General features: G+C 39.1%; 1 protein-coding gene across 2 annotated transcripts in view; it reads left to right on the top strand.

Annotated features, from left to right (window-relative positions):
• The window catches only part of gys2 (glycogen synthase 2), a 37,853-nt gene extending 14,836 nt beyond the window's left edge, over positions 1-23,017 (top strand). Inside the window, exons 8-16 of one of the 2 annotated variants that reach the window (XM_006633193.3) lie at positions 2,384-2,490; positions 4,703-4,762; positions 6,334-6,412; positions 9,735-9,848; positions 11,448-11,574; positions 12,705-12,800; positions 13,195-13,358; positions 14,646-14,726; positions 20,470-23,017. In XM_006633193.3, coding sequence (XP_006633256.2) covers positions 2,384-2,490; positions 4,703-4,762; positions 6,334-6,412; positions 9,735-9,848; positions 11,448-11,574; positions 12,705-12,800; positions 13,195-13,358; positions 14,646-14,726; positions 20,470-20,688 — 1,047 coding nt within the window. In that variant the 3' untranslated portion in view covers positions 20,689-23,017. The remainder of the gene's footprint in view (positions 1-2,383; positions 2,491-4,702; positions 4,763-6,333; positions 6,413-9,734; positions 9,849-11,447; positions 11,575-12,704; positions 12,801-13,194; positions 13,359-14,645; positions 14,727-20,469) is intronic. The other variant, XM_015352091.2, reaches the window with a different exon arrangement.
• The last annotated feature ends 103 nt before the right edge of the window (positions 23,018-23,120 follow it).

The following is a 23,120-nucleotide window of genomic DNA, read 5'->3' as shown; positions in this document are numbered from 1 at the left end:
TGCAATGTGTTTTTTGCTGGGGTGCTCTGATGTGCTTTAGGATTATTGTTAGCATTAATAGTAAGGGTAGAGATAAGACTGCATCTGAAATCCAATTTGAAGGTGTCCTGCAGCTTGATTATCCTGGTTAATACAGAGCAGATGTGTAAAGCAAAGTGTCACTTTTAAAAGTATTCCCTGAAAAACCCATCTTCTAATAGAAACTGCAACCAGCAGTTGTTGTGTATTAATACTAAATATCTTGTATATTTAGTTTTGGTCAAGCAGGTTAAGCACAAATTGTGTTAAACAGAGAAGATCAAATCCAATTCTTTAATAAAATAATAATAAACTTTATTTTATGTAGCGCCTTTAAAGGTGGCGTCTCAAAGTGCTTTACAGAATGACAACAACAATAAAAAAATACACAAGATAAAACACATACAATACACAGAAGAGACCGTGGATGGTGGTACTAAGTAAAGTAGGAGCAGAGGGGCAAATAATGGAACCAGTTAAGTAAAGTTTCTTCTAAAGCAGAAGGTTTTGAGTCTGGATTTGAAGGAGTTAAGAGAAGGTGACTCTCTGATATCCTAGGGGAGAGAGTTCCAAAGCTTTGGGGCATATCAGGAGAAGGCCCTGTCACCAATACAATGTAGACGGGCTTGGGGGACAGTAAGGAGAGCAGAATTAGAAGAGCGAAGGTTGCAAGGTGGGAAGTAGGGCGATATTAGTTCAAACAGTTACTGAGGTGCTAAGCCATGCACAGCCTTATAGGTGAACATGAGGATGTTAAAGTCCACACGGAATTTGACAGGAAGCCAGTGCAAGGACTCCAGGATAGGAGTAATGTGATCACTTGCAGTTGACCTGCAGGATTCTGGTTGCCGTATATTGGACATACTGCAGTTTGTTCAATGTAGATTTAGGTACCCCAGCAAGTAGAGCAATACAGTAGTCAATTTCGGGAGAACACAAATGTGTTGATCAGGTTTTCAGCCACAGTTTGAAAAATAATTTGAAAAGTAATTTCTAGATTAACTTTGGCCTATGCAGAATTTGACGTATGAATAAATACAGAATTGTATATTGTTATTTTGAAGGTTATGAATGTGTTATTGCATGGTTTGTCACATTATGCCATCCTGTATAATGAACAGTTTTTAATTATTTGATTTAAACTTCATGTATATGTTATGTATGACAGCATGTACTACATGCTTCAAAGCAAGGTTGGTCCTTTCAATCCCTCTCCTGGATTTATCTTATTTTTCTACTGCTTTTTATTGTTAGCATTATGAGCAAAAACAATATTACTTTTACTTATGTTAAAGTGAAAGGGATGTTTCTTATAAGAAATGCTCCTACAGGCTGCCTGAAGCACAGTAGTTTGAGACCTGTCAGGCTTCACAGTTTACAGACATCTCCTGTGAGCACAAATATTAAAAATGTGATCCCTTTTTTTATGGGGATTCTTAAGATCCGACAAAAAGACAGAATTGCTGATATATGCTCACATGTAAATAATAATGTCACTTTGAAATGGAGTTTCTCAAAAAAGAAAATGTAGTTTAATTAGAGAACTAGGAAGCAAACTATTATCACAGAAGTACCCATTCAGGGTAAAAAAAGTTTTTTTTCTTTTTTCACTTTCAATTTTTTGAATAAACTAAGGTTTAATTATTCAGATCCAGTTATATTTGTTTGACAGAGTAAGCTATGCAGTGAGAAATTGTAGGCCGTGGAATATAAGGTTTGCAAATGAGAAGATAGTATTTAGGTTTAAGATGGTGTTTGTTTTTGTGGAATTGCTTTGAGTCTACTTAAGTAATATATTGTGTTATGTTTTACAGTTTTAAAGGTTACTGAAAAAATGCCTAATTTTTACCTATCTGAACAGCTATTAAATGCCCCAAAATTTAATGATTCATAGTTGTGTTTTTATCATAAAGAGTATTTTTGTTGTAGAACACCAGACAATACCCTTAAAACTCTAATAAAATTTCAATATAAAAGCCCGTGGCAAACAATGATTTTTAGCCTTTTTTTCTTCAAAGTAAATGGGTGACTCTTATAAGTAATCTTCTAATGTTAATGTGATAAAAAAAAACTACTGTTCATTATCTCAAGACTATAAGATTTCCAGTGAGCTGAAAATGAGAGCGAAGGATTTGCAAAATGTTTGAATTGGAAACTGTGTGTCCAGTGAGGTATTTGTTCTGTGAGTCAGGGCTGGTTTTGTGCACTGCTCCAGAAGATCTGTCAGTTGGAAAGACCGACCATTTTATTTTTGCAGGTTCCTTTCTCACTCATACCTGCAAGATGTCCCTGAAATCAAAAAGCTTCAGTTATCCTTGAAGCCCAGCCCACTGTGAAACATTACTCCTTGGTTTGTCTTTCTTAGGTTCATAAAAGTGATGTGACTGTGGTGGTGTTTTTCATCATGCCGGCCAAGACCAATAACTTCAATGTGGAGACTCTGAAAGGACAGGCAGTTCGCAAACAGCTCTGGTAAGGTGCCATTTTCCTGGTTTCATTGCTGCTACCAGTCTAGTTCTGTAGTTATTCTGTACATGGCAGTTTTTGTATGCACTCAGATGTATTAAGTTTGTCACAAAATGGTTGTTTTGTTATGTTGGATTAGGTGTATTTGAAATCATTTTTGTCTTTTGTCTTTTGGCTCCTCAACACCCTGGAATCTACTTGCACCCACTCCAATTCCAGAAACAGGGTTTAAATCCCCCCCAGTGTGTTGTGTATATTTTATTGTATTGTATTCTATCTTGTATATTGAATTGTATTCTGTCCGCACTTTGCACTATGTGTATCCTTGTCTACAATATCTATGTCAGTGTCCTGTCTTTATTTGCACAGTGGACCAGGAGGAACAATATTTCATTCCACTGTATACTTGTATATGGCTGAAATGACAAATAAACGTGAACTTGAGCTTTTAGAACTACCAGACTATAGCTGTATGAAAATGTAAGTGGAAAATGATGATCCTTACTGATGTTGGTCACTAGAAAATCACTTCATGAATTGCTTTGCTTGTATTACCCAATCACTAACTCGTGCAGTGGTACTCAAAAGCTAGAAAATGCCATATGCTAATGGGCTGGAGGAGAGAACAGATATTTCCCTTTCAAGTTTCCTCTTTTATAATACACTGCACACACTGATGGAGTTTGTTACGACAAACGAATGTGTCCTTGTTTTTGCATTAAGAATTGTATAGCTGGAAAATGCATAGCCACCAGAAGATGAAATTTTGATTTAAGCGAGGAATGTGGTGCCATAGAAACTGGGATAGCAAAGCTCCTGGACTTCGTTGATGAACCCTCACAGGGGCAATCAAGCAACCTAAGGAGCCAGGGCTACTGTATTCACCTCCCTTCACGTTAAAGTTCATGTCAAAAGCACCTATAGTAATACATGGTAAAAGCCAGAACCAGCAGGGCCCTAGTGGTTAAGCATCGTGGCCAATATGTCATGTTGTCTCTGAGGTTGTAACGGAGGAATTAAGATCTGGGTGGTTAAAACCTTGAAGACATGCCGAGTAGCATACAGCACAGATATCGGGTAAGGCAGCACCCAGAAATAAGGCCCACGGTCTGACAGGTGGGAAGAGGGGGGGCATGTTGACCTGGCCTCTAGGGGTCTCCAGAAAAAGGCATGTTTGCAGTCAAGGTCTTCCTCAGTCACTTGATTAATGGCAGATGAAGCCTGGACCTGCTGCTTTATCTCCTGCTGTAAAAACAGTTGTTAAACCTGCAACTGACCCGCTGCAGATCAATCATCTGCCAAGCTTTAGTGCTCATGGTGTCAGGGGAGAAATCTCTGGGGTGCTTCCAGTGTTCCAGTGGGGTAGGACCAAGATCAAACTCTTGATCGTTGGGCAGCGGAGACCATGATGGGCACCCAATGAGGGCAAAAGAACCCAGTTTAGCACAGGTGCCATGTGACCCATCCCCTGACATGCCTGTTGCACATAGACCCTGTCCCCCTGCATGCCAGTGCCATGATCAGGAACTGTGTCACATGGCATGGTATGTTCCTGGAGAGCTTTTTCTCCTTGGCTAGTGCGTGGTCATCACCAACCCATCCAGGCAGAGAGCGGGAACAAAGAACATATGATAAAGAACTTTTGAAGATTTTCTTACAGCTCGCCCCAGGTCCTGTCAAAAAACCTTAGTTGGGTTTAGATTTGGATTTTCACTCGGCCCAAACTTTCTTTCAATTCAGCCATTGTACTGTATATCTACTTCTATGAGTATGTTTATGCATGTGTATGTGTTTTTCTGCTGCATGACCCACTTTTTTGCTTCGCTTCAGCTGACAAATGGATAGCTTAACATTCTCCTCTAGAATGCTGATATAACACTGAATTCATATGGTGTTTAATGGAAAGGCATCAGGTCCTGAGTTAGCAAAGCAGCCACAGATATGATACTCCCACCGCCATGCTTGACAGTGTTCATAGGGTTCCTACGTTGGAAGCCACTGTTTGGTTTTCACCACATGAAATGCTGGTAACAAAGATCAGATTTTGACTCGCCTGTCCGGAGAACATTCTTTCAGTAGTCGTGTAGATCATCTCTGATAGCAATCTGAGAAAAAAAATATTTTGTTCACATTCTGTAATTTATTCATGGATACAATGGTTTGTTTTCTGTGCTTGTTGTTATACATTTTGTAATTGTAAAGCATTCTGTTTTTACAGGGATACTGCACACTCGGTAAAAGAGAAGTTTGGTAAAAAACTCTACGATGCATTATTAAAGTAAGTGACTCTAGTTAGACCTTTTATATAACATACAATGTACAAGCTCTTTAATGTCCAGAGGCTAGGCTGTTCTCACTACTTTGTTGTCCCCAGCATGCCAGTGGCATGATTTCATAATGCAATTTATTCATCATCTCCTCAGACTTTTATCTACTGCTTAAAAACATGCTGCCAAACCAAGAACTGTGTCCTTTCTGTCCTGCTGTGCTGGGTAGACCTTGCTTAGAATGTCCTGTATGCCAGGCTCAACGAAAGAGCCTGAACCAGAATATTTTGCTTCGTTCTGGGGTTTGTAGTGATTGTATCCTACATGTAGAAGAAATAGATTCAATTGAGTCTGATGTGTACAGTATGTCATTGCCTTTAAATGTAATGGAGGAAATTATCCTGAAAGAGCAGCACCTTTAAGAGAACAAAGATAAAGTAATCTAATATTTCTGCTTTAGTTGAGTAAACTTTACTAGAATTTAATGTGAATTTTATACTCCTTCTTCTTGTGCATGTCATATTAGACTGGGAGATGTCATATCATGCCATCGGCCCGCTAACAGGGATTAGAAAGTATACCCTATGGGGCACTGCAGAGCAGCCAATCAGACCTCACCTGTATTTTTGTGGAAGCTGAAAGGGAACTGAAACACCTGGAGAAACTCCATTCAAACCCTGGGACAGCATGCAAACTCTACACACAACCAACTTCATTCCGGAGTAGAACCCTGAACTCAACACCTGTGAGAGAACAATACTGACCATTGTCATTGTACTGCCCAGATTGCTACTAAGAAATAAAGGAAAAAGTGCATAGTGTAGCAGTAGAATTAAGTCTGAAATGCCCTTGTTTATAAAAGAATTTAGTCCTGAGGATATAAACATATAAAAATACCATTGATTATTCTGAAGAGCAAAGATATCTAATCACAGAACTGTTTTGACATAAGTAACTAAGATAATGAGTACATTGGCTCCTATAATGAGAATTCCTTGCTTCCATATACTGGGTTTTCATCTCAAAGCATTTACATCTAGGAGGGGACCTTCCTGATCCAACACTGAAGTACCACACCGACCTTCTGACACCTGGTGGGCATCATGTGCCACCAGCCCAGATACATGGCTGATCAGCTGAAGGGAGAAATTACTTCACCAGAAGAATTAAGGGGAAAATTTAGAAAGCCAAGATTGATCATATACCAAAGTTGAATTTATATATGACACGGTGGAATATTGTTGGGATTAAACTTTAAAAAGCTAATTAGGGGCTAATTGCGCAGATTAGTTGTCTACAATGCCGCTTTTCCACTTCAACAATTCTAGCAATAACTTAACTTTGAGCTTTACAACTCACCCCCACCTTCTGTACACCAATTATGAGACAAAGACTGAAGATAATGAGGGAGGTTACAGGAGGTGGTCACCAGCTGAATCATCACTTTGGACAAGTGACCTAAGGTGACAAATGCAAGGTACCACTCAGAACCAGTGCCATTTACGTCTTGTCTTGCGTAAATCCTCACGTTCACTTTCTATTAATCAGCATTTTGGTAAAGAAAGTTTTTTTTTTTTTTCAGGGGAGAAATTCCGGACATGACGAAGATTCTGGATAGGGATGATATGACCATCATGAAGAGAGCTATCTATGCAACACAGGTAGGGTAAGAATCCAGGATCCCTTGTTATACTGTGTCTAAACTGCAGATGTTTGGATACAGTAATGTAAGTAAAGAGGAAGCCACAATTCATTAGTGTTTGTCCTGAAGCTGCTCTGGAATTTGTCGGCTGTAACCACATTACATGGTAACTTTGCAATTATTTATAATTTTTAGATCCAAAGTCTAAGAGCAAAAATTACATTAAGAAACATCATTGGGAAGCACTTTGTTTTTTGGGGGGAATTATTTTTTTTTACTAATAGGCAGTTTCTCTACCTCTGAAGCAGTGCAACCGTTTTAGCCTCCATCCAGCTTTGTTTTGTGGTCCTTTAATGGTGAGCACCATCTCAAGTTGCTTTATAAAAGGCATATTGTTGTTACAGTATAAAATGAACAACTCACAATGGATGCTTAATATTAAACAAAATAAAATTCAAGAAGCTCGCAATTCTGTTCTTTCAGAATTCAGATTTCTAGCCTTGATACAAAACGTTTGTTTTCTTAGACAAGGTTAACAGTTTTGAACAACATTTCAGTCAGACTTAAGAACGGCTTTGAGCTACATTAAGTCATCCAAGTCTGAAAGGAGCAGTTTAGGTTACTGTACTGTTAAAACAAAGCAATCAGAGCCAGGGAAACTGACAGAAAACAAGACTTTTAGGTTACAGTAATTCTTACACTTACAAAGCTCCACTCCACTTACTGGACACCCCACTGAAAGTGCATTACAGATAATGGGAAGTCGGTCTCAGTTTTACATCTCATTCGAAGGACGGCACCTTTTTTTATAGTGTCCCCATCACTATACTGGGGGCATTAGGACTCTCACAGACTGTAGAGTGAGTGCCCCCTACTGGCCCCACTAACACCTCTTCCAGCAGCAAAATTAGCTTTCCCAGGAGGTCTCCCCTCCAGGTACTGACCAGGCTCACACCTGCTTAATTTCAGTGGGTTGCCAGTTGTGAGTTGCCGGGTGATATAGAGACAGTTTAAGTGGTTCTCCATTTTAAAATATCAGTTCTGGACTGAAAGTTAAACATACTAATTTTCCATTGGCCCTTACCAATCGTGGCCCCCTAATAATCCCCATCTATAAATTGGCTTCATTACTCTGCTCTCCTCCACACTAATAGCTGATGTGTAGTGAGTGTACTGGCGCACTATGGCTGCTGTCGCATCATCCAGGTGGGGCTGCACATTGCTGGTGGTGGAGAGGAGTCCCCATTACCTGTAAAGTGCTTTGAGTGGAGTGTCCAGAAAAGCGCTATATAAGTGTAAGAAATCATTATTATTAATTGTACTAAGGAGGCCAATCTTTAGATCTTTAGACATTGCTTCCTTAGATTTATTACTTCCAGTTTACAAGCAGGGGGTGTCAGTTGTTCCGTAGAAACTGTGGGCACCGGTGATCAGGTGTAATCAGGGGTAGTGGTGTAGGATTTATCTTTGGCTAGGGGCAGAGTCTTGAGCATAATTCAAAACCACATGGGTCGCCAGGCATGAAGTCCGAATGTGTCATTCGGTGCCAGTTACAATTGTATTTTTGTACCACCAGGAAAATTGTCTTGGAATATGGAGGGAGTTTAATTTTAAAAATCAGTGCAGTAATTAAGATGATATGAAACAAGAACACAATCATGAACCTTAGCATCGCCAAAAGAGGCACAGGAGCAAATTCTAACAGACTATCCACCATTCTACATTTAAACCTTGGCTATTGCAAACCACACCAATGGTAAAAAGGGTGTTAAAAATTAGGAGTCAGTGCATCTTTTGGAGTGCTGTTTTATTTTATTTGGGGCTTCCCCTTATTTGGTTCAGACAGCTTTTGGGCTTTTATAACTTCTTGTAAAACTACAGAGAATGCTATAATTATTTAATGTGTCCAAAACTTAAATAAAGCTTCTATAAATGATATTTCAAATGAATGGCACATATCAAAGTTTAAAAAATTCCTGAATGTTTTGGTTCAGACACTTACTTCTTGCCTGTTAAAAATAATAGTGATACATTTGAATACAGCACAAACTTTTGAATAATGGGATCATTCATGACCTGTACAAATTGGAAGCTGTGGTTAAAAAAAAACAAACAACTTTCATTTTAAAGTCCCTTAGCTAAAAGGGTCATCCACACCTTCAACACTGCTGCAGCCCATTAAAGAAGAGTGCTTTTTGTGTACAAGCTTTTCTGAGGAGTTGAGCTAACAATCGAGAAAATAAAAACCCTGATTTCAGCCGAGAAGAAAACCCATGTGACACGTTCTGACGCATGAACCTACATTTCCAGGGAGCGGACTTTGAAACAGTCTTTTCAGAATTCAAGTGAATGAATATTAATTAACACGAATTATTATTAGTTCATTGTCCATCCATGAATCATCTCTTTGATCAATTTTCTGTTCAAAAGGCCATTAGCAATGGTTTTATTGGGTTCATTGACTAATGGTCTCTCACATTCTATTAATGAACAATGTTGGGATCCTGTTTTTGCAACTAAATTAAGTGTATTAATCCCATAGTATGGAAATGAACAATATTTACTTGCTGTTGTGATGACCTTCATGATTTCCTACTAAAGTAATTGAGGTTTAGTACCAGTCCGTAAACACATAAAAACACCAGAAACAAAAGCCCACATGGTGCTTTCTTTGTCTGATTCACATTAGTTGAAAGACTCGTTTGCCAGTCCATGCACATATTTTAATGCATTATCTGTGACAGTGTGAATTCATTACACCTCCCAATGTATTAAAAAACAAAACAAACGATCTCTTCTGTCTTTTCTTAAAAGTGTGTCTAAAGAGTTCAAACAGTGCAGCCTGACTTCACTGTCTCTATGAATTTAAAAAAACTTCACATTGAATATCCTTGAAGATTTATTTGGTGCCTACTACAGATATAATGAGTCACTCCATCTTACCCTCTCAAAATCACACTCCCCTCTTTTTGACCAGAGATTGCACCTCTTTTCTCTGGTTTTAAGCGGTAATGTGCATTGTTTCGTAAAGAGTCGGATAAGTCTAAACAACACGTCCCTTTTCCTTTTTCAACATCATCTCCCCATGTGTTCACAAGTCTTAGCATTTCATTTTCCAGCTTCAATTCAGAGTTCTTTTCCACCCCAATCATTCATGCCCAGTAGATACGTTTCCAGGAGGAGCACACCCATCGGTGTTTGATCAATGTTTTAAAGACTCGCTAGCAGGACGGGGGGAAGAAGGGTCGTCAGTTTATGAGTGCTTCAGCCGTTCCCTCACTGCGAGGACATACAGTAAGTACGTTGCTGGTGGTAATTGTGGTTTGCCGGGCCTTTTTCAGCGCCAGAGTCTTCCCCCAGTGACCACGCACAACATGTTAGATGACAGCGCGGATCCCATTCTCAGCAACATCCGTCGCATCGGTCTCTTCAACAGCCGCACGGACCGAGTCAAGGTACAGCGCCCCCCTCTGCACCACAGAGCAAAAACATGAGCAAACGGATGTTATGACAGAATTATGGCTGTCGACATAATTTGCAGAAAATAACAGCTCACCATGTGGAGAGGGTTACTTTTGGCCATGCTATGCAGAATCCTAAACTAGCATGCTTAAATTAGCGTTGTGGAGTTTCTATCTTATCTCCATGTGGAGGATGCTTACATGAAATAGAATCAAATTCTAAATGTTGTCACTAACCTTCACTCAGCGATGACAGCTGTGCTAAAGCAGCTCCACATTATTAAAAGAAGCCACTGAATAAATAGTATATTAAATTTGTATATACTCACAAATTCTCACAAATCAAATTCATGAAGAATTGTCTCATTCACAATCACTTTTAAATACACATTATGCCACCATTATTATTGTTATTGACCATTTATTTGTATATCAGACAGCTTTATCTCTATGACTGGATAACAAGTGCAAAATTACAGTAGGAGCATTGATTCTTGAAAAGCTGTACAATAAATTTCACTAATATTTTACTAAATAGCATACTTACTTTCCATGGTAAGGTTTAATTATACTATGTTACAGTATATATAATCTTATCATCTTATAATAATTAACCAAAGTTTTATAAAAGTGATTGTAATGTATCTATGGTTAAGATATTTATAATGTACTTATGCTGATAACTTATTATAGTATCATGGTGCAAAAATGGTATAGTGTTTTTGCAATGTATATGAATGAAAGGTGCTTATTGAATTAAGAGAACGATAGTATTTGTAGAAATAGCTTTACAGTTAGTAAGAGTTTTGCTGCTTTTCAAATGCACATTTAATTGTCTAGATATTATTTCACTACCTAGAATACACTGTCAAATTTTGTAATAGAAAATAGTGAATTTTCCACGTAGGCTTTGTTCCTGATGTTATACGACACATCACAAGTCAGGATAAAGCATTAAAGTGGCTTCTTATATTTAGTTGCTGTTCTCCTTTATTAAGCCGAATACTAATGTAAGGAAAGTTAACACTTATTCATACATTGTAATCTGATGGTTAGCAAGCAGAGGTAGTAGATTGACCATCATATCAACTGAGAAGCTCTGACATGACAAAAGCTCAGAAGAACTTAAACACCACAAAAACATTTATATAAGGTTGTAAATTATAACCACAGATTCAAAATCTTTCTGCAGTTTCACTGAGATTGACGATATCAGCTTATTAAATGAAATCAAGTTTTTGGATCACTGTTTGGTAAAGATCCTGCTCCGTCCTATACACTTTTTCTGGTTGATTCTGAGGCTGAGGTTGCTCAAGAATTAACACGTTTGAAGTGCCATTATTTTAAGTTAATTAACTCCTGAAAGATACTTAACACTGATTTTCCTTTTAATGTGCTGTGTAGATGCCAAAGAGTTGCAGTTATCTCTGATCATTGATACATTGGCCCCACTAGAGAGGTTGCTGCAGTATTCAGGGCATGACGAGGAATTTGTTATAGAAGTTCATGAACAATAGTAAATTTAGTTGTTTGTTGTCTTAGCCTTGAAGTGAGTGGTGTTACAGTGACACTAAGACGCTTTCTCTTCTTTAGGTCGTATTCCACCCAGAGTTCCTCTCCTCCACCAGCCCCCTGTTGCCGATGGACTATGAGGAATTTGTGCGCGGCTGCCATCTTGGAGTCTTCCCTTCATACTATGAGCCTTGGGGATACACGCCAGGTAATCTGGGAACTGCTGGGAATGGACATTGTTTGCTCCTTTGGCTAGCCCCTTTCCCAGAGGGCCACACATCCCAGTAATTGAAGTTAAGGGTTTGCATTATACAGAAAAAGACCCTGCATCTCTCTGAGATTTGCGTTTGCCATGGCTTCAAATCCAACGTGTCCTAATTCTTTCCTCATAGATACCTACATGGCAGGGTAAATATGCTGTTTCTGTATCTTTAGACCAAAAGTACCATATATTCTTTTAAAACATTTAATCTCAAAGGTTTGTTTTTTGAAAAAGTTAATCCTTTACTTCCTAAACTTCATGAATTCACTTTTGGAGTTAATGAATGCTTCAAGATTTAATGTCCAATTTTCAGGGAACCCAAAAAGATGCCTTTTAAAGTCTACACCCCCTTTCACAATTGTCCTATTTTGTTGCCTTATAGCATACAATTAAAATGCATTAAAATATTACATATTGTACCCCCACAACTTCCAATAGATAAAATACAGAATTACAAAATTCATGGTGACTTGGGTTTTTTAATGGCAAGGGATTTACCTGAGGTTTATGGAGATATTTTGCCATTCCTTTCCACAGGAACTATATGCTTGATGTTAATGATTGATAATGGAACTTTGAATAATTGTTTGAAACATTACCTTAAATTGAAACACAATCATGTTTGACTTGCATGCAGTGAAGGAAAGAGACTTGTTTTGGTTAAACTGCAAGTTGTGAGTGGTGAGGTTTTAATGTGTTGTATTATGCTGTCATTCTGCTTTTGCTCTTCTTGCATCTTTTTTACTCATTTCTCATTCATTTTTCAGTTTGTCGTACTTTATGCCTTTGATATTTAATCATGATATTAATTGCTTGCATTTATAAAGCACTGCCTAAAGTAGAATTTTACCAGGACACCAGGACAAACAGTGGGGTAAAGTCTCAATTAAAAGACACCGTACAACACCACTGTACTGAGCACTGGTCTGTATGTTCTGGTCTAGAAGGAAGAGCACCATCTTAAAGTAGCCAAATGGTTTTTCTTTAAAGTATCCCATCCAGGCACCAACTAAGCCCAACCATGCTTTTAATCCCTGATCTAGAAAGATGCTAATAGGAATGTTTGTTTTATGAAGGTGAATGTACAGTGATGGGTATCCCCAGTGTGACCACCAATCTCTCTGGCTTTGGCTGCTTCATGCAAGAACATGTTGCCGATCCAGCCGCGTATGGTAAGGAGGATCAAACTGTCCAGAAACTTAATTGCTACTCCACACTTCTCTTCTAGGTTTATATCTAGCAGTAGCAGTAGCCTTGTAGCTGATAGGTTGTGGGCTCAGCTCCCAAGTGAGACACTACTGTTGTCTGAGTATTGTTGTACTCTTGAGGTTTACCTGAATTGTTCCAGTATAACACTCAGCTGTGTAAATGGGTGCAAATGCATCAGCCAAATAAATGAGTAAATGTTAATAATCTTGCTTTTTTATTTGTAATATGGGTTCCCAGAATAACTAGAAATGACATTCACTTTTTTTTTCCTCCTCCATTGTCATGTGCTGTTCCTGACTGTTTCCCATTCCTGCAGTGCTCTTTAAGATTCGGCTCCTTCTCCTTCTTCTCCTCCAGGGATCTATATTGTGGACAGGCGTTTCCGCTCGGCGGACGGGTCCTGCAATCAGCTGACCCAGTTCATGTTTGGGTTCTGCCAGCAGTCCCGGCGCCAGCGCATCATCCAGAGGAACCGTACCGAGAGGCTGTCCGACCTGTTGGACTGGAGGTACCTGGGCCGGGTAAGAAGCAGGAGCGGGCTCTCAGCCCTGTCGTCCAGAGAAAAACCTTTTACCACCTGTTAAACAGGAACATAGTGATGCACCAAAGAAACACAGCCCAGTGCATTTAATAAATACTGTGAACAAAAAATGTCAAACGAAATCACAGAATGTGAATACATTTACGGGACAGGGAATCATGATCGGATTTACTAAATGAATTATGACACAGCGTCTGAATGGAGCTCCCGTATTGTAAATTAGCATTGGAAATGATCCCCTTGAGCATGAGCAAATCCTGTCAGCTTTGACATATGATCAGACTGTCAAGAGGCTGCTGCTCAGGGATATTCTGCCTGTTCCTGCGACGGTGCTGCACTGGTGTAGTAACCCTGTGCCTTTGAGGACATGACTAGTTTCTTTACGAAGCCAGAGTCCTGGTTTCTCTGGACTAGTCTGCTGATTGTTGAAGCAGAACGTCTAAGTTTCTAATCTTCTCTCATAGTCAGCTCCCGTGCAGCCAGGGTAGTAGCAACCAGCGTTCTTTCTTTCTCATGTCGGGCACGATTATATCACTTTGTGTTCTTCTGTTAATAAACAGTAGTTCCTCTTTTTATAGATTTTTAGTTGGCTCATTGTGGCTTTTTAAACTGTGCACCTGTATATATTGGAAAATTGAACTGCACTTTGTTCATTGATCAGATGTTGGATTGAAACCCTTTTTTCTCACCAACTCTACTGGACCCTGTGTAGTGTTGGCGCATTTCTGCGGTAAATTGTCACTTCACAAATTGATTGGTAGGTCTAAAAAGGCGGACTCACTTAGCAAGGCACCTGTACCAAGGATTGTACACATTTGCTCAGATGTGCTTGAGTGGGGGGCAGGTAACCTTAATGACTTTTATTTCCAAAATGTGCCACTATTAGTTACATGTACTATATAAACTCCAAGCCAGGCCTCTGATGCTAACTGCAACTCCACAGAACAGTCAAGAACTATAGTTGTTTTGGTAATTAATCTGTGCTTCATAAATATAAACACAGAAATGTCTGATTCCAGTGGTTCAATCTAACTGCTTAAGCAAAATTGCATCAAAAGATGTTTTTAAAATAATTTTCAGAAAATGATTAAATAAAAAAGAGAGAGAAGCACACTTTGTATTGATTCAAGGAGCTTGTGTCAGTGTCTACCATTTTTATCGATTCATTGCTTCATTGCAAAGAGAGGTTACTGGAGTTCGTAGAATGCAGGTTCACAAGCATTTGTTTTTTGTCTGACACCTCACTAACAAGCGTTTTGTTTTTCAGTATTACATGCATGCCCGCCACCTTGCCCTGAGCAGAGCTTTCCCAGACAAGTTCAAAATGGACCCTACAGCCCCTCCACAGGTAAGGAGTCAGGGATAAGAGGAAGTGAAGAGGAATGTGGGCAAACTTGTGTGCTTCCCTGTTTTTCTTCCGTTTGGAATACTGGACATTTTTCAGTCATATATTTCTTTTAAAAAAAGAAAATGATTGGGTATAATTCTTATAATTTACATGCTTTTCCACAAAGAGGGTTTTGTCTTTACACAAAAGGTAGAAATAATCATCTGACTACCCAGCAAGCTACAGTAGATGGACTGAATGACCTCCTCCTGTTTATAATTTCTTTAAAAAGTAAAAAACATATATTTTTGCAAATAGCGGTTAATCTTTATGTCTTTTTGACAGAAATAGCTGATTCCAGCTCGACATACATGGTTTTATGAATAGTCTGGCAAAATTCCATCAAGAGATTATTTTTTTAAGAAAATATTTTTCTTATCACATAAATCAAATATTCTACCCCTGCTAGTTATCTTAGTTCTTAAGGCATTACAGTTATAGATTATTAATCATTGTTATAGATGCAGGCTTCTCCTACCAGAACATCATTCTGAGCACTTGAAAACTTGATTACTGAGTGGTTAAGCTGTTTACTACGCCTTAAAGGATAAGTTTGCAGTTCATGTTAGTGTATTTCATTCTTTTCTAATTGGTGTAATGCATTATGACTATCACTTAAGGCATCACTCTGAGTTTTGACATGAACAATTTCCCATCTTTTTCTGTTCACCACACTTCATGAATGCTTTATGGCTAAGGGAGCTGGAGGCTATCACCTGGAGTGATATATAATAATATGTCATACAATGTCTATTTGTAAGCTGTTCACCTTTATCTGAAGGGCACCTAAGTAATGGAAAGAGCTGTTAACTGCACTTTGCAGGCCATCGTGGGGGCTGGTACATTAAGGTTTGAGTGAACCAGAGAATGAACCCTACCCAGTCATGCTGGGAATTCTTTAAATGTCACAAACACAACAGTGAGAGATGCTTACTTTTTGTAAAGGCATTGGACCTTTACACGCCATCTGACTAGACATCTGACCCTCACTAGCAGCACCTTTGTAGTTCCCTCTGAAGGGGTCAGATCCAGCCTCCTGTTGTTTTGGCCAAGAAAGGGGTGACACTTTCCTCCCCTACTACAGCTAGACCCTTGATTACCCCTAGGATCTTGTATCTACAGTACCTTTATTTCTGTTAGTTTTCCTTTTGAGGCTGCTGAATGTTTACTGGTGGTATTTGATTATTTTCTTCTTCATGTAACTGTGAACTACAAGAACTTTGTTCCTTTATTTAAAAAAAACTTGCTTTAAAGTAGCACTTGCTACTTGTGTCTTGTGTTGAGTTCTCACAAGAGTTAGTTTTCATAAGACTCCAGCTTATGAAAACTTTTCCCTTCCACGCTTGTCTTCAGTTACTGGTCATGCTGAAACATTAAAAGGATTAACTCTCAGCTAAGAGCTCCTTGTGCTCTTGTTGTCTCTCCTCACACATGACTGTCCAGTCTGCTTCAGCTGTAGCCTCACTCTATTCTTTCTTATTCTCTGCTGGGAATGAACTTAAAGGGGAACTGCAATGCTATTTCAGATTTCGGGGCTAGAAAGAATCAGCATTGATGAGTGCATTTCAAACTGCAGTAAAAGCAAAATGTACACGGTAACTTGTTAAACCTCCCATTTACATCACAAAATAGATGCAATTTCCAGGTATGTGGAGTGCCATATTCTGTGATTCAAAAAGAGGCAACAAAACTGGTGACGTGTGCAGCCCTATGACATTGTAATCAAACAAGCTTTTTTAATCCAAAAGAAATATTGCTTTAGATTTCAAGATGGTTTTGCCAAAAAATACTACTTGTATTTACTTATGTATGTACTTGTAACTCTGCCTGCAGATCACGGGGAACATTTCTGCGGTGAATTGTCTGCTGTACAACTTGTATTTCTTTGCTCGCACATCACATTAGTCATTATGGGGACTAGTGAGCAGGAAGGGCTGCATCTCGTTGCAATTCGTGGAAGCTCGTATTGGCAACTTACAGTACTCTCACAAAGTTCACGATTTTTTATGCTTAATTCGAAATTGTTTTGTTACCCAGATTTAATAACCAGTCTGAGAAATTGGGACTGTAGTTCCCCTTTAAAGTAAATACACACGAGGGTATTTGATGATTATTTCATTATAAACTGCTTTCCAAAATTAGAAGTTGTAGGCATGCAAGAAGTCACGGCTCAGTCCAGTGAAGGTTTGAGATGAGTTTTAATTTGTCACCAGGACAGCCATTTCTGGAGAACACTGAAGGAGACACACGAAGGTGAATTCCCGCAGAGTTACAGAGGGCTTTATAGTCCACGTACAGCCATGGTCTCCCTATGTTATTACAATTAATAGGTATTTATGAGCCTCCATTACAAATCATATTGGGATTATAAAAAATATTTCCACTTATGGCAAAGTGGCTATTCATGATAATGTTATCCCCATCTTTCATTTACTCCTGAGATTTCACATACCGTACAGTAGCTGTTATCTATTTAAAATGCCAGAATAATGAATCCAGGCTAGAGACATATATCTCACAAAGGTTTGTTTTTCATCATTTGATAGCCTTTACTTGTTTCTCGCTGTTTTCTTTTCTTTCTTTTTTGGAGTAATATTCAAAGAACTTTCTAACATATGTATTTCCCTGTGTTTAAGTTTAACCTTTTTTTCAGTGAACTGCAGTAGCATTGAGTTCAATACCAAAGAAAAACAAATAAATTTTCACTGGCTTATTTTGCAGTGTGGGTGGCTCTAAATCCATGTGCTTCCAGCCTCCTTTATGGTACAAGAGCGAGAACATCAGTCATTAACTTTGATTTAATCTCTCCTAGTTTTGAAATTTTGACAAATTCTAGGATGGAAAAGGTTAATGGGATTCCTGTCTCCCAGAAGCCAAGTTGTCCATATTGTGCAGACAGATTTCTTTTTTATGACGCACCTGCTCTGTGTTGGATGAATTTCTGTCAGGTTTGACGCATGTTCTGAATGTTTAATTGACAGATTAACATTTGCTTGATGCTGCCATCCTACAGTTCTCAGCCAAGCTTCAGTTCTGCCCTCTGCCATGAGTCTCCAGCTTTCATGCAATTGAACTTGTAGAGCTTTTTCATTTGTTGTGTCAGTGATGTTTTCAGTTTCTATAAAACAAATTGGTTTTTATGTTCTTTAACTGTTCTTATCAGAGGACACAAATGGAGAATATATACAGTAGATGTGTTTTGAAAAGCAATAACTTTTCCCTAAAGTGTTGTTTCAGTATGGGACAAGCTACCCACCCATGTTGTTGAAGTCTATACCCTGGCCTCCTTAAAAAAAAACCATGTACAGTAGATGAAATCCTTGGATCAGTTAGTTAATAACTACCAAACAGGGCAGGAGAACTGAATAGTTCTCTCATTTGTACAGCCGTTATGTTTTTATGCATATATTAACGCTATGCATTTTCTCCCTGTGATCGTGTAGGTTTTCTCCGGGTGCTCTGGTTTCCTGCAAGTCTAAAGACATGCTGGCAGGTTAATTGGCTCCTAGGAAAATTGCTCTTGGCGTGAGTGTGTGCGTTTAATCTGCGATGGATGGGCATCCTTCCCAGGGTGTATCCTCCCTTGTGGTGGTTGCTTGCTGGGATTGGCTCCAGCTCACCAGTAAACCTGAATTGAATAAAGTGGTCAGAAAATAGATGGAAGTGCAATGACGAAGAAATATGCAGGCATACAGTATGGTGGTTAGCTGGCTGTTAATTGAGAGAACCTGCAGAATGAGGTCTAAATGAGTAATTGGCAGTCAGAGGGAGTGAAATTACATGTGAGGGTAAGGAGCTGTTGAGATAGGCTCTGTGTACAGTTTGCCACTCCTCTGGGCTAATTAATCAGCTTAAAAGACCAGCTAGGAGGTATAGGTATAGTCTGTTAGTGTGGAGATTATTGATTGAGCTTGTACAGGCCTGTAGGACTCTGAGCGAGGGATGCTTGAAAAAAGACAGCTTATGTCTGTACTGAGGGGTATCACAGGTGCTGGAAAGGTAGCCATTTGTTAAATTGTTTGTCAGGATCAATGAGAATGAAGTGCACTGTGCAGGAACATGATGGGACAGCTGAACAAGTTAAAGCAACGGCAAAAATTGAACTCTTTTGAAAAGCGAATTGCATGCATTACCTTTTTTCCATCTACTGTCTGTTATGCTGTTAGAGTGTATAATACTGTCTGTGCGTGGCTCTCTATGTAGTACATTTGTCTTGTAATCACGCTTGGTATTATACTCAGACATTTGGAAATTATTTAGGGAACGATTGATATGTCTCTTTATCTGTTTGGCTAATAATTGCCAATTTAGTAAATCTTACGTATTTTAAAGGTGCTATTTTTCCAGTTCTCTGGGTCTTCCATAGAGTTGTGTGCTGGGATGTTCACTATTTAGCAGACAGTATATGTCTTATCTCCTGGTCAAATTATTCTTCATCATGGACTTAGGTTTCACAGTTGTGATGAAGAAGCCAAGATATTCTTAGAAAACTACTACTGCTGCAGTTTTGCCACTTCACAGTTGCCTGTCTGATTTTATGATATGGATGGAACCGGCCTTTCCTGTACTAAACTGTGACAAGACTGAGGTTATGCTCTTAGACCCCCAGCCACTGCTGTGCAAAGTTGGTAATTTTGTTGTTATTGATAGTGCTGTTATTAAACCCTTGACTTACAGTAAGTTAAAAACTTTGGTGTTAATTTTGACTTGCTGCTGTCATTTGAAGCTCATGCTTCACTCATCGTAAGGGAATCTTCTTTCCATCTTCATAAATTTTATTAAGATTAAACAACCGTGCTGCCTGGTGTTCCTGGGGGGCCGAATTCAGTATGCCTGGAATTCTATAGCCTATCTGCTAACTAAAACTGCTCTGCCTCAGAGTATAGTTCCTGTACTTTGTAAATTGCATTTGCTTTCTTTGAAATCTAGAGCAGATGTTAAGGTTCTTCTGTTTACTAAGCTAGGTTACTGGGTACTTCTGCTAGACTGAACAGTCTAGCTAGCTAACACTAGGTTACCATAAGAACTTATTGCATGTGTACAGTACAACATTGCATAACTGGGATTTCTGTTCAGAGTTCTGATTCGGGTTTTTTGTATTCTACCTAAGACCAGGCTGCACACAATGAGCCATAAAGCCTTCTCTTGTGTAGCAGCATGATAGTGTAACTCACTGATCATTGGAGATTCTGTGACAAAACTCACTTAATGATTCTCTTTTACTGTCACTTTCAGTCCATCCTTTTGTTTTGCTCTTGCTCTTACTCTCCTGCAAGTATAAGTGCTGCACCCAGATTGTATCCCGTTACACTCCTCACTCTGACCCCTCCCGCCACCCCATCTGCACTCTTTCAGCAGCTCCCTGGCTCAATCCCTGGCATTAGTGGAGGGGAGGGGGTATGGCTGTCATGGCTGGGCAGCCATTCTCTCAGCTACGGGAGCTGCACCAAATACCCTCTGCGTATTTCACCTCTCTTTCACATTCATGAAGATCTAACCCAACTACTGAATGTATTGTATTGGCACATTCTAATTTGGGTTTTGTTACAAGTGCATGTAAGTAAACTGAGTGTGAAGAATGCTGTGGAAGTTCTGTGTAGCTCTCTACTCTTGACAGCAGGTGTCTGACCTGAAGTCACCTCAGGCTGTTCTCTAAGCAAGCAGGTTTCTTGCTCTCCTGCTGATGGCTTTGCTGTCTTTCCAGACGGAGGGTTTCCGCTACCCTCGGCCTTCCTCAGTCCCCCCATCGCCCTCGGCTTCCCTGCACTCCACTCCCCACCACAGCGATGAGGAGGACGAGGATGATGAGCGCTATGATGAGGAGGAGGAAGCAGAGAAGGACAGGCAGAACATCAAGGCACCCTTCTCTCTGGGACCCGTGCCCCAGGGCAAGAAGAAGCAGCATGGCGAATATGGCAACTAAGAACCACAGATGCCACCCCTCTCTCTTCTGCTGTGCACTGTAGTCACCTGCCTGCCTCTGTAGTAGTAGCACCAATTTAGGAGTTAGGAATGATTGACTGAATGAAGGAATATTGGTATTTTTCATTATAATCTGACCCAAGGGGTTTTAATCTTTCCATTTGTCCAACAATGTATTGGTAAGAAGTAGTGACTGACTAGCTTTATCAGAAAAAATACTCATCGATGTATTGTCATCTTGGGAAGGTTGTCTATAGAGTAAACAACTCTAAGCTTTATAATTCTACCGGTGTGAAAGCTACTGTTTCAGTGAATGGCAATATTCCAAATGATTTCTGTGGTCAAAATTGACCATTATTTATTCTTTCTACAGCGTGTTAAAATGAAAACCACACAAGGGAAAAAAATCAGTGTGCCAGTAAGATCTGCGTTATGTACACCAAACTGTTTCAGAGTTTGCCAGATGCCAGATGTTGTCTTTTGACTTGTTAAAAGAGCTTTCATGGAGCAAGTGTGTATCAGAGGATATGTTTTCTTACCTTCTGAAATTGTTGACATTGTTTGGAAGATTATTGACATGAAATGAAGTAACTATAAAAAAAACCAAAGTAATTGACAAATGAATGTATATTTACCTTCCAAAGTACACTGTCCTGTGGTCTGCTACTTGTGTTCTCCACTGAAAGAGGTTGTTTGTGAGTTGTATGGTAAATGGTTTGTCTGATGCGATTCCCATGAGAAAATCTTAAATCTTACCATGAGAAATATTTGGGTTCTGATTCACAGAGATTTTTAAACACGCTGCTTTTCTTTTTTTCCCTAGATACTGCAAAGCACACTATTATTTAAGAAACTGAACATGGCATCCATAAAAAGCAAAAATTCTCTTTTGTTTTTTTCAAATAGGCACACAGCTGATTGCATTGAGTACTGATCTCTGACTTTAAATTCGTTTTTTCTTTTAAGAGGGGTGACATTGGAGGTTTACTTGCTGTGAGTGCTACCACTTTTCCTTAATCTTACTATCTTCATTTCTACACTTCTGTAATTGATTAATCAGTCTTTCTGGAATAGTTCAGCTACTATTCCAGTGAAAGTAAGGCGAAAAAAATGAAATAACTGAAGCTCAGAAAACTTGTTACTCATCTTTATTACACTGAAGACTTTGAATACCACAGTAACTCTTTTGCCTAACAGTCTAATGAGTACTGCGTTTCTAATAGTCAACAACCTGACTGCAAATAGCCCCAGAAACTGAAAGAAAAAGTAAAAAAAAGAAATTCTGGAGAAAAATGCCAGACATAAATATTACAGTGCATCATTTCAACATCAAACTGAAATAGGCCGAGATCAAGCTTTTGCAAACTTTGGTTCCTTCAGCCTTTATAAAATGCCCAGTTTATTTTTTTCTGTGTCAGTTCTTCCATTATACAGTACCTGTTATTTACTGTCTGGATTACAGCATGAGGCCAAAGACAGGGGTCTTTTGATATCTAAAGGCACTTTGATGCACAGTATTTATAGTGTGTCCAGGGTGATGTCTGGACTCCGTTGTTGACTTGTAAGAATTCTACTGCGGCGCCTCAAGAGGGCTTGTTGTGTTGCAATGAAGAGGAACGCCTTTTGACAATCTTAGGTTGTTCCTTTCCCAGGCAAGGAAGTACATTTGAGAATTTACTAGGTCTCCTGTGGTTTCAACATAGGGAGCAACAGATATGTGGTCCAGCTTGCTACAGTAGCTCTATATAGTGTGCAACTCATCAGACACGAGAAGTAAGTGAGGTTTTCGCATGATTAGAAGAAATTTAGAAATCGATTTAAAAGTAAGGACCAAGCCCCAGTAGCTGTTCAGACAATAAATCAATCAAGGTTGTTTCCTAAACCCTTGTATAATACCCTTGTATTAAACTTGTATAAACTCTTTTAATGACTTTATTAGGAGGATTTAGGAGTATGGAGTTTTATTCTCCTTTACTTTTCTTCTCCCCTTAACCTTTAAGTACTGCAGGTGTACGTCTTGCTTATATTGTGCTTTATCCCACCCCCTTCCTTCCGTTCAGAAAAGCACTGGGTCAGTTCAAGACCCTTGACAATCTCGCAAGTTTTGACAGGATACTCAATACCAATACTCAGAATGAATCTTTTTTTCTGGTTAATTCTCAGCTCAAAATACGATTTGGAAATAGAGCTTGAGGCGCAAAACAGCTTGTAATCCTACAGCTTCTATTGCTGTCGGCAGATAATTTTATCAGTTTTATAGGTCAATACCCTAATTTGTCAGTTGACAATAGGTTGGTGTAAAATAAAATATCTTCCTCATATGTAAATGATGCAGTGACTCTTGAGATACTATTTAATTGAAGAATTCTAAGAGATATGTTGGTTCAGGTGGTGTAAACTAAGACAGGGAGAGAGAGTTGCCTGAAGGGTCTG

This window comes from Lepisosteus oculatus, chromosome 7, assembly GCF_040954835.1.
Source record: "Lepisosteus oculatus isolate fLepOcu1 chromosome 7, fLepOcu1.hap2, whole genome shotgun sequence".
Classification (NCBI taxonomy): domain Eukaryota; kingdom Metazoa; phylum Chordata; class Actinopteri; order Semionotiformes; family Lepisosteidae; genus Lepisosteus; species Lepisosteus oculatus.
Note: the sequence above shows the minus strand (reverse complement) of the source record. Positions and strands in the feature narration are given on the sequence as shown.